This window comes from Cryptomeria japonica, chromosome 11 (assembly GCF_030272615.1).
Source record: "Cryptomeria japonica chromosome 11, Sugi_1.0, whole genome shotgun sequence".
Lineage (NCBI taxonomy): Eukaryota > Viridiplantae > Streptophyta > Pinopsida > Cupressales > Cupressaceae > Cryptomeria > Cryptomeria japonica.
Window position 1 is genome coordinate 464,410,735 of NC_081415.1, and position 11,936 is coordinate 464,422,670.

The 11,936-nt window shown below is 34.5% G+C and overlaps 1 protein-coding gene across 2 annotated transcripts; it reads right to left on the reverse strand.

The window, feature by feature from the left end:
* Positions 1-704: 704 nt before the first annotated feature.
* Positions 705-10,978, reverse strand: LOC131068315 (acetyl-CoA acetyltransferase 1). Of its 2 annotated transcripts, none has more exons than XM_058003486.2 (15): positions 10,765-10,978; positions 9,276-9,359; positions 7,344-7,442; positions 6,927-7,100; positions 6,595-6,700; positions 6,296-6,434; positions 5,121-5,198; positions 4,938-5,003; positions 4,727-4,809; positions 3,910-4,009; positions 3,710-3,820; positions 1,889-1,930; positions 1,616-1,702; positions 1,336-1,421; positions 705-1,140 (listed from the first exon to the last, which is right to left on the reverse strand). In XM_058003486.2, exons 2-15 carry the CDS (start codon positions 9,313-9,315, stop codon positions 1,107-1,109), a joined length of 1,245 nt encoding a protein of 414 aa, XP_057859469.2. In that variant the 5' UTR covers positions 9,316-9,359; positions 10,765-10,978; the 3' UTR covers positions 705-1,106. The 2 variants fall into 2 exon arrangements, with proteins under 2 accessions (XP_057859469.2, XP_057859478.2); XM_058003495.2 differs by having other exon boundaries at positions 1,001-1,140; positions 1,326-1,421; positions 10,765-10,954.
* Between the last annotated feature and the right edge of the window lie 958 nt (positions 10,979-11,936).

The following is an 11,936-nucleotide window of genomic DNA, read 5'->3' on the forward strand; positions in this document are numbered from 1 at the left end:
CTTTGAGTTTTGAGTTATAAAATAATAGAACTGTTTAACAGGAGGACTCTTTTAAATGAAATAAAACACAACAAAAAAATGATCTGGTTGCATAATGATTCAAAAAAATCACTGAAACCATGGCAAGTGACTTATCTCAAGGTTCTGCAAAATTGTGGCATGCTGGAAACAATGTGGATGATAAAAAAAATGGGCAGAGTTTGCAGAGAAAAATTACAAAACCCTAGCACAGTAAAAAAAAATAAGAATGAAAAAAACCAAAACCATCTCCCGCTGCTTGAATAATTTCATAGTAAACAAAAGATGCATTTAAAAATATTGGTGTTTGAGGTTACAGAGATCCAAAAATATCAAGGTTTTAAACTGCTCGCAATAAAAAATTCGTATAAAAATTTGCAACAGGCTGGACAGTAGATACGTCGCACCTGAAGGAATAAATGCAGAGGCATTAAGTAAAGAAAATCAATACTTTCGCTATGATGTTCGTGCCTTATTGGACTGTATTAATTTGGGTAGTTCAATTTCAGACTATTGGTAGTACTTGGCTTGTGCGCTTACGTATCCATACCGGCAACGTAAAATCAGTCCGAAAAAAATTGCGGCGTCAGACATGAGGAAAATCGGCTAATTAAATTTTAAAATGATGTTAAAATATTTTAAAATTAAAATTTTAAGAAGGAACCATTGTCCATATGAACGCTAGGTAGTAATAACATCCTGCCAGATTATTATTAAATTCCATGACTTGACTGCAATCAATGCAAAGATGATTCAATACATTATCCTCACAACGTACAAGTACGTGAAAATGATCCCAATTTACTGAACTCAACGCTGTGCAATGAAATTGACTTTCAATGCAGAATTTTTTATTTCAACTAGTTAGCTCAAATACACTAACAAATTACTCAAATCTGGGAAACATTCCTGGGCTCGTAAACAAAGTTGCCTCCTTTCAGGTGCCACATAATTATGAAAATGACTACAGCAAGAGCTGATAGTCAGAGAGAAGGTGATTATTTTCATTCTCTAAACTGGCTGATACGCTAACAAGAAGTTCCTTTAAATGATGTTTTCTAACTCATATCTCCCTACAGTATGTGTCCTCATAATAAGCATCGCCCATCTTTAGGGTTTTCACTGCAATGCACAGTGTCAGAGGTGTCAGATCAAGCCATAAAATTAGAAAGCCCCTATATTTCATTCCAAAATAAATAAATGGGGAAATTAAAGGAAAACATCTTTAGAAATCGAATATAGTAACATGGTATGGCAATTAGAAATATGATATTCCAGCTATGTCCTATATTCTCATTGAGTCTTACATTAGCTTACATGAACTCTATAACCACTGCAGATGCCCCACCACCACCATTGCAGACTCCTGCAACTCCATATTTCCCCTTTCTTTGCTTCAATACCTGTCACAATACTTTCAGTTAGCTTTTAACATATCAGAACAGAACAATAGAGAATAACTCTACTTAGTGTACAATATATCAGGGCAGAGAACAATGGAGAACAATGGAGAAGTGATGTAGATGATCTTAACAAGTAAAAGCCAAAAACAAAGTTTATATTCCCATGTTCTAACAAAGTTATGTAAGATACAAACCCCTAAAAGTGTAACTAGAATGCGAGCACCACTGCACCCAAGTGGATGTCCCAGAGATACAGCTCCTCCATGTACATTTACAGTTTCCTGAAGGTGACGCAAAGTAAGGTGTTATATTATGACAAGCCAGAAAAATTTGACTGTAGTATTGATATATTGACTTGAGTTACTATGCTGTTACATAAGATACAGCACTGAGCATCTACCACAGTTCATTGATCAAATTTGCACCAAACTTTTAAACTTTACAAGATATTTTGAAAAAGAACGTACTGGCTTGAGGTTAAGTATCTTCTGATTGGCAAGAGCTACAACCTGCCAAAAATGAACTTAATTAGAACATAATTTTATTCTTTTCGTAAATTGCAATGAAAATTGAGCTCTCTCATCACTGCAGTAAAACATTCCTAAACAGGAAATCATTACAAGCTGTAGAATCCAGCTAACCCACCTGAGATTGCAAGAAATTTAGGTGAAATTGCATTGTGTTTATTTTCTATGTTCCCTAGGGATGCATCCATCATGCTGACATTTTTTGACATGTCCAATACTGGGGATACCTCAGAAATGTGCCCCTGCCATCCCCGATCAAAAAAAAATTGGCCCTAACATCCTGGAAATACTGGGGATACCTCAGAAATGTGCCCCTGCCATCCCCGATCAAAAAAAAATTGGCCCTAACATCCTGGAAACACGGGGACTTTACAGAGACAGTTGACCATCCCTGTGATGGCTAGGGACGTCCAACCATCCTGGGGATGGCCAGCCATCCCCTAACACTGATACCCAACTTTAAGAAAGGGCAAAAATGAATTAAAATTTGTTTTATTGTTGACCCCTACACCACTCTCAGCCCTACATGAGAGATTTCAGTTTGCAAAACAGCAGATTTTAAAGCTTCTTTGTGATTTATGACAGCCATATGTTGTTAGGGTTGACTTTGCAAGATTTGAAAGTAGTTTCAGTCATTTCAGTTGGCAAAATAGCAAGATTTTCAAGGTAAAATCAGGCAAAACTATACCTAGGATTTCTAGCACCATTTGTACCTCTCAAGGTGGTGTTTCAATCCCAAGATGGTGGCTTTCTATCACTGAATACAAAAGTTTTAGTTGTTTTTACAGTCATAAATTGCAAGTTTGCAAACATATAATGGCAGAGATTTCAGTCATACTACAGTGAATTCTCAAATTCTCATACGCACAATTTGAGATCCCTTTTAATGCTCTCAACACAGATGACAATCAACTGATTTTTGTTAACATAAGGTAGCAGTTTCCATTGACAAAACAGTTAGGATGTCAGTGGAAAACATGAATTTTAGCTTTTCAGTCATTAAAGCATGCTAGTTTGGTCCTAAAAGAACAAGTTTTCTATCAGATTAGGGGCAATAAATTTTCAGACTGTAAAACCAGTTAAGGCACCTTTCTCATCAAAATGCGGACCATTTCCAAATTGTGGAATCTCCTTCCAAACTTGTGTCCAAAAATCTTAGATCAATGATAACAATTTGGGATAATGATCTTATTGAAGCAATCTGTGTTCAACTGTGTGACCACTACAATCTTGAGACAAGGGAGATAAGCTCATTGAATGTACAAGTTCTTTGTAAGCTCAAGGGTAGCAGTATATTATTTTCTTGTATTTGTTATTTTGTAGTTGAAACTTGCAGCCTTAAGGCATTTTGTTGTATTTTTTTATTTTTATATAATATATATCAAAAGCATATTGACAATGAATCATGAAAGAAATTAAATTTTGTTAATTTGTTCAACTCTAATGTGAAATTCTCAATAAAATTCTAATGTTATGTATTAAGGACCTATAATGCATATGATGAATGTCTTCTCAATATTTCATATCAATATTTTAATCTTCCCTATTTTTTAATTCCATACCCGGCTGTCCCCAATCCAGGAAACTGTCTAACATAGTTTATATTCCATTTAACATCCTAACTCTTAACTGCCAGAGTTTCAAATAAAAAGCTAATTAAAAAATTTACAGAGAGATTCATCAAATCTCCAAAATTAAATGTCATCAAGATTCTCAATGATACATTATAGAAAAGTATGTATTTACAGAAATCAAACTTACAGAGAATGCTTCATTTATCTCATAAAAGTCTATCACTGAAGCCTCCAGGCCTGCCTTTGAAATAGCTTTTGGGATGGCCAGAGCTGGTGCGGTTGTGAATAGTTCAGGGGCCTGCAATATAATTTACACTCAATTAAACATTGCAAGGGTAAACCTTCAAATGAAGTTACAAATGACAGACAGTATGGAAAGAGAAACACCTGCGCAGCATCAGCATAGCCTACTATCTTTGCAATAACTTGTAAACCCAGCTCCAGTGCTTTCTCTCCGCTCACTAAAACCAGAGCAGCTGCTCCATCACTGCAAGAGGAAGAAACAAAGAGCATAAAGTTAATAGTTGAAAATAATCAAATGCACCATAGAAGCTATTTTATTTGAGAGCAAGGGCCTCTCTGATTATCTTCTTCCCAAACCACCCAAACTTAAACAAATGTATAGTTTGGAAAATGAGTCCACTACCATAAAATATGAACAAAGCCAGATTAAATCAGCATATCAATTTCAATTATTTCTTAAATTAAGAGGTCAACTCATAAGATACATTCAACAATGAAACATACATAACATTAATCATTAAATCTTCGGGATTCATTTTCACTAAGTAAATACATTGTGTCGGCTCATAAGCCTCCACTCATGATCATAGATCCATACACACATTCATTCCAGATGCTTTGCTATTAACAGATTATCAAAATTCATCAATCCATTACGCAATTATTCCACATATTCAATAATATGCCATGGATTCCCAACTCCAACTATAGGATCCCCACATGCCTGCTTTCTCTACAAGAATTTAAAGTTCCATTTAAAGTTTAAACACACTCAATCCACTCCACCATCTTCTATAGCACAATTCTACTCTACATATAAGTTGAAAATATACAAATTTGCAAAGTTGACATTTAAAAGTTGGTTGATTCTGTATGAGTACATAACAAGAAATTGAGTATAAAATAGAGGATAAAATACATTTAAGAGAGAGAGAGAGAGAGAGAGAGAGAGATTATCAACCTAATAGTTGAAGCATTGCCAGCAGTCACACTTCCAGCGTCTTTAAAAACTGGTCTTAGTTTTCTTAGCTTCGCTGGATCAAACTGGCACCAAAGAAATTCAGAATACAGAGAAAATTATTTAGATGTAACTTAATCAATATTATGTTGTTTGATAAGTCATTTGCATAATTTATCTCTTAACAAGCTATATACATCTTAAGAAGCCTAACCTTCCCTAAGCCTTCATCTTTGTCAACAATCGTAGATGGCTTTCCCCTTCCTCCTGACACCTCAACCTACACATCAGATTCAAGAAGACCAACGCGCATTAACAAAATAGATATATAATGACTGCTGCTGCTAAAGGTTTAAAGCTATGGTTAATAGCTATTCCATTCAAAATCCAGACATACCGGCACAATTTCCCATTCAAAAGCACCACCATTCTGGGCAGAAATTCCACGCTCAAAGCTCTGAATTGAATAGTTATCCTGATGCCAGTATCAAGCAATTAGTTGGCATAATCCTATGTATAGAACATAAAAGGTCACTATATAGAAAATGTTGCCAATAAATTCTCCCATAAGCAAACTATTTGCATTAAAAAAATACTTTGTGCCACAAGATAAAGAGCAGTTCATGAAGATCTGGGTGCAATAATGTATAAAGTACTAACAAGATTGCAATTTTATGGAAAACTCCATCGCAATAAGGATCGCATATTCAGGAAAATAACAAATAATACCTTGAGTTATAGACTTCACAATGCGAAAAACCACACAAAACTATATCCAACACCAAACAGTTTCCTTGAACGGAGATATAGTTGAATCTAGACTTTTTCACAAAATAATCATTCATAGTATTAAATTTACAGAAAATAAAAAAATTAATGGAATTTCTATTAATATCTACAAAATACAAGGGTCTGCATGACTGATCAGTACATGTATTTTAAACAGGACAGATTGTGCTGAAAGTGTTTTTATTCCATTGAAGCCATAGACATTCATATCTGGAGAAGCAATATGACTACTTTCTTCTTATTCCATCTCTAGCCCAGAAAAAATTTAAAAAACTGCAAATGATTGGACATAAAGTGTAACACAACTTTGATGGCTTCCATTTTACGTACTATTGGGTCAAATTTGGCACATATCAGATGCTTTACTTATTTATGCCTGGAATCTTTGAAAAGAGTAGGAATGAATATGCAGAAACAGGGACCTATTTGGTTAGAAAAAGAGGAAAGTGGCATATGGCTGCCAGTTTTACTTATTCATTGATGACGGTCACACAATAGATAGTAGCCATTATGTGTGCACCTTACAACAGTATGATGGCTGCCTTTTTTAGTTTCAACCTACTTGATCACAGTTAGGATTGAAACTGATTTCTAAACTAACTGAAGAAACACAACTACAAAGTAATTCCTCCATAAGAGTATACAGAAGAATTTGATTTTTGTTGCACAAAAAAAATGCTTGGACTAACACCAAATATTAACTGGGATTTCCAAATTCACATATTAAGAAAACAGTTAAAATAGCTTTTCTTTTGCTAAATAAATTTAGATGGTAAAAAGTACCTGGTCTTCTCTTGATAAGGTATGGTTATCTGCACACAACTCTGCACATACCCCCATGCCAAAATCATTGTAGACATCCCAGAGTCCATCCTTTAACATTCCATCAACAAGACTCCCATGCCCAAGTCGATAACCCTTTCTATTCAGAGTTACAGAAATCCAAAAATAAGGTTCATCTTTTTGCATTAGCAGTAAATTATGCAACATCGAGTAGATTAATTCCAATCCTCCAGTCAGCCAATGAGAATAATATAATAGAACACAAAAGTCTACTATAGAAGGATTCCAAAATCATATACCTGGCATCAGGGAGATAATAAGGGGCATTTGACATGCTTTCCATGCCTCCAGACACAACAATATCATTGTTTCCTAGCTGGATACTCTGAGCAGCAAACATTGTTGCTAAAAAAAATAAAAAATCCTTTATAAGCCTAATGTTCCAAACAAAAAACCTTAAAGGAATTATGGTTTAGAAAAATATCTTTCTTTTTCGTATTTTTATTTTTCCCAAAATTTAAAAATTTAAGAAAGTTGCTCTATGAAAGACTAGTTACATTGGCCTTGGTAGCCGTCAAAATCTTACTCATAGTATTTGCATATTATATTTAGAAGTCAAAACATGCCATACCCTTCATTCCTGATGCACAAACTTTGTTGATTGTAGTGCATATCACAGAATTAGGTATTCCTGCACCTAGTGCTGCCTGTCGAGCAGGGGCTTGACCCAGGTTGGCACTCAAAACATTTCCAAAAAACACTTCTTGGACCATTCCAGGTTCAACACCTGATCTCTTAAGAGCAGCTGCAGAGCATTAGATAAACATTTAAAAGTGTTAGAATGTCAATTAGCGTTTGGACTAATTTGCAAACAAAGAAACAATTCATAAGCTGTAAAGTAAAAGAATAAAAATAGTATGTGTTGAAAGAAGTTTGTACAAATTTAAAAAAAAATAAAAGTAATTTTCATTTTTAACCATGAATTTGCATACTGAATAATCAATTTAATATATGACTATATTCCAATCTACTTTTAAGTGAAACTTACCCTCAATGGCTATTGATCCCAATTTGGTTGCAGATAGGGTTGACAGAGAGCCGCTCAAGCCCCCAATAGGCGTACGTGCAACACCAACAATGCACACATCTACCAATATCACAGCCTCAATCAGTTTCCCATGCGAATACTAAGTAAAATTGTAGCCTGAGTACAACTACAAAACAAAAGTAATCTATATTCCGTATAAATACGAATACACAAATCCGAACAGTTCAGTAGCTGCACAAACTTCTACTTTTTCAATCAAAGATAGTGAGTTTCCCATGTCAGTGTTAATTTCTCATTGATAATCTCTGTCCAGAAAAACTCTTTCATCTCTCCGTTAGGCTTGGAAAAGAAAACAGTATTTATAAGTTAACAAAAATTAAATGTCAAAGCTCAATGTGTTTTTCAGTCTTCATTCTTAACATACTACAGCACTCTTATTTCTGTACATACAAAGGCACTACACCGTAAGAGATAGGACCAGGTTTGAATCATAGAAAAACTTGGTAGAATGGATACCCAGTCGTTGGCTCCACGATTAAGAAGATCAATTATCTGTGCATCCTATACAACTAGGATGTTAAATGTCTTCTTAAAAAAATGGCTTTTTCACTACATCTTAATATCTTATTAATTGGCTACTCAAGTAAGTTTAGACCTAAAGGATGACAAGCTACAATTGGAGAAGAAACTTGACACATAAAAGAAGAGAAAACTGCAGAGAGGCAAGCACTTCTCTCGGGCTGGGCTCACATGTGCAGCAGCTGAAGAGGACCACTTCTGTATATTGCGGACAAAGACATCCTTGAAAAGGTTAACTTGCTATTGCTAGACACCCTATTATGGTGTGGGTTAAACTTGAGGAACAATCTTTGGATTTATAACCATAGGTCACCTTGAATGTATCCCACGATTGTTACATCACAACCTTGCCACATGTCCACTCTAGAGTAATAGTATGCTTACACGAACCTCAGTCACACTCTAGTGAATGTCCACATTATCATTGCACAACAAATCATTGAGCACAACAAAACCTACATTATTCTAATTTTAATATTTCATTTTTCAAAGGTAATATGCGGGTGATATGGACAGCAACTATGATATTCTATTAAGAATATTTTTAGGTTACCAGCAGTGAGATAAGAACCAAGACAAACAAAAATTGCAAACTAATAAAAATACAGTAGAAGAAATCGCTTAAAGGGCTATAACAACAGTCAAAATATAACAAACTGATGAAAAACACAATGGATGGAGGAACAGACGCAAGTTTAATAAATATGAATATAAAGATTTGGACAGAAACATATGGGAAAGATGAGAACATATTAGAACAAAATGCAAGTGACAGAAAAACATAAAGGAAATAAGAAGTGAAGTATAGAACAAATAATTGGAGGATGTTGACTAACCAAATTGGACTTCAGAGAATAAATGAAATAGAATGGGATGAAAGACTCGTAGTGATAACATCTATAAGAGAAGTACTGAGAGGAGGACGAAGGGGGAAAGCTAAGGGATGAGTAATGAAATGCAGGTAATGGTTTTTCAGAAATCGGTAGTCATCATAATGAAGAAAAGAATGGCATAAAATGTCATAAGGGAACACATGAATTGAGTGAGTACAGTTGCCTAAAGTATTGGGGGTGTAAGTCTAATACATCTTGTGGTACTGGTAACGATAATCAAAACCAACTAGTTCAGATTTTTACATGATGTCATGTACACTTATATGCTAAATATTTGTAAATGCTGAGGAAGAACTTGGCATAGAATGTACCATTATATAATTAATTATTATACAAATTCCAATCATTATTTTAACATAATTTCTCTTAGAGACACATTCTTCTCCAGGATTCATGTTGGAGCTAACTCTTTCATATTAATGATTTACAGTTCTACATGACATAGCTTATTGAAATATACCTCTGGGCTTTAATGAATCTGAAGCCGTTGCTGAACTCATGTTTTATTCTTTGAATATTTTACGAAAAATGGATTGGAATGGAGCTGCATAAAACAAGCAGAGAAAAATCAATAACTGGCATCAATTCAAGCAAAATATTAGGCACATAAATTGAATTTTCTTGTTTTGTTTCCACCTGTGTAAATAGCTTAACTTTAAACATGGATAGATCTCAATAAAACAAAACAAAACTGGCTCAAGAAAACGTGCCACTTGAACAAACAGACGACAAATTGCAACAAGCACAGCGCTTAAGCCCACATGCTTAATATGTCTCTCCAATTCATATAAAAATTGCAGTATTGCAGATCATAGAGCATAGACAAACCAAATTGAGAACAAAATCCCTTGGATACAGCAGCAAAAAACTCAAAAGAAGAAAAGTGAAATTTAGCAATCACAAAAGATTTAAAAAAAGGTTTTCTAGCTTCACTGCACTTGCCATCTTGAAAGTTGGGATTCAACAAATGCCTTGCTAAGCTAATTTTCTCACTGACTAGTTCAAGTTGTGAATGCCAACTTAAAAACCTATTACAAATACAAACAGACACGACAAATTGCAACACAGCTCTTAAGCTCAATTGGTTAATACGTCTCTCCAATCCAAAAAAAAATTGCATTATTGCAGTTCATAGAAGATAGACAAGCCAAATCGAAAACAAAAAACCCTTGGATACAGCATCAAAAAAACTAAAATAAAAAAGTAAAATTTAGGAATCACAAAAGATTTCATAAAAGATTTTCTAGCTTCACTGTCCTCGCCATCTTGAAAGTAGGGGTTCAACAGTTGCCTTGCTAAGCTGATTTGATCACTAACAAGTTCAAGAGATGAATACCAACTTAAAAAACTATTACAAATACAAACAGACAAGACAACTTGCAACAAGCATAGCTCTTAAGCTCACTTGTTTTATACGTCTCTCCAATTCCAAAAAAATTGCAGTATTGTAGATCAGAGGATAGACAAGCCAAATTGAGAGCAAAAAACTCTTGGATACACAAAAAAACTCAAAATAAAAATAAAAAAGTGAAATTTAGCAACCACAAAAGATTTTCTAGCTTCACTGCACTCGCCATCTTGAAAACTAGGGATTCAACAGTTCCCTTGCAAAGTTGATTTGCTCACTAAATAGTTCAAGAGATGAATGCCAACTTAAAAAACCTATTACAAATACAAACAGCCAGAAAAAACCCCTTTTTTTTAAAAAAGACCCTAATCCAATACTACCAAAGTGCACTCAATCATACAACTCGGCTCACCATATCGATTCAGGACCTTGCCAGTTATAACTAAATACTTCACCAAAGAATTAAAAATAAGATCTCAGCAAACAAAGAAGCTCTGACAAATCGAAACCCTCAAATATAAAACAACCAAAACAAAAAAAGATCAAAAGTTTCAGCGATCGACAACTAAATAGGGAAAGATTTAAATTCTTAACAGCTTACCAAAATCAGAGAGCTTGTTCCGATCGACGCTAACTCAGCCAAGCCTTTGCTATTTCATCACTCGTGTGCTCTATAAATACCCGTAAACATGGTAATGACCAATTTTTACAGTCGCGTTTCCTAGCAACGTGCGTTGAACATCATTGACAACCCAAATTTGTCGGGTTCCTCCCCCATTATTAGATTTCAAAGTGCTTTCTCACATTGTGATGAAATACCTGGATTAGGTGTTTTTTAAAAAATATATTAAACTTATCCAATAGTAGTAAAATAAAGTATAAAAGTTAATGTAGTAAAATAATTTAAAAAAAAAAAAAAGAGACGTACAACTTTATTTTTTCACGAAATACCATATTTTGGATCTTCATCAACTACCTTTGTTAAAACGGCACATGGGATTGGGAGGTTTAAGACCCTAACCTAGTCAATGCACGTGAAGTGACCAAGGTCTACCAAAGGAGTTTTAATTACATTAAGGTTTTTTATTTAAATTAAATTTTATAATTTCGTGAATTTTATATCAATATTTTGAAAGTCAAGTCTAAGGGGTTAAGTTTATTGGTTAAAACATTGGATTTCATTGTGAAGATTCAAGTTCAAGTTTAATTTCTTATAGGGACATCTAAAGTGGAATTCTAAGTTGTGACTCTTGATCTTCCATAGTTGATGAGGTGGTTTCTAACTAAAAGTGGATTTCTAAGTAGTGAGTCCTTGGTCTTCAATAGTTGATTTCTAGTGTGTTTGCTCATCAGAAGTTTGTATCGATCTCATTTTGATTCTTAAATGAACAAGCTATTTATAGTTGATATGCAACTAAAAAATATTTTTTGAGTTATGTTTTTGATTAAGGAAAAACAAGTTTTTAAGGGACCAGAAACCCTTTACAAGACAGGTTTTAGAAGGACCTGTAACTTGAACCGAAAGATAAACTTGAAAGTCCACTCAAAGAAACAGAACACAATAGAGACTCGACACAGCCAATCAAAAGAAGGGGAACAACAAATACCCCAACCAAACACCAACAGGCTGCAAAAAACCAGCAACCCTAACCCAACTAGGAAGGATCAAGAATTTGTCCTACCCTTCTGGGATCGAAGGGTCATATCAAAAGAGGACTGGGACAATTTTGATTTTTTACTTTTAACAGTAATCCATCCCTCCTCAACCCTAGC

Excerpts from the sequence above, each read along its gene's own strand:
- LOC131068315 (XM_058003486.2), bottom strand. The coding sequence starts at position 9,315 with ATGAGTTCAGCAACGGCTTCAGATTCATTAAAGCCCAGAG. Across the intron at positions 5,199-6,295 it reads CCTTATCAAGAGAAGACCAG|GATAACTATTCAATTCAGAG; the intron begins GTACTTTTTACC and ends TACTGGCATCAG. Across the intron at positions 1,931-3,709 it reads AGATAAATGAAGCATTCTCT|GTTGTAGCTCTTGCCAATCA; the intron begins GTAAGTTTGATT and ends CATTTTTGGCAG.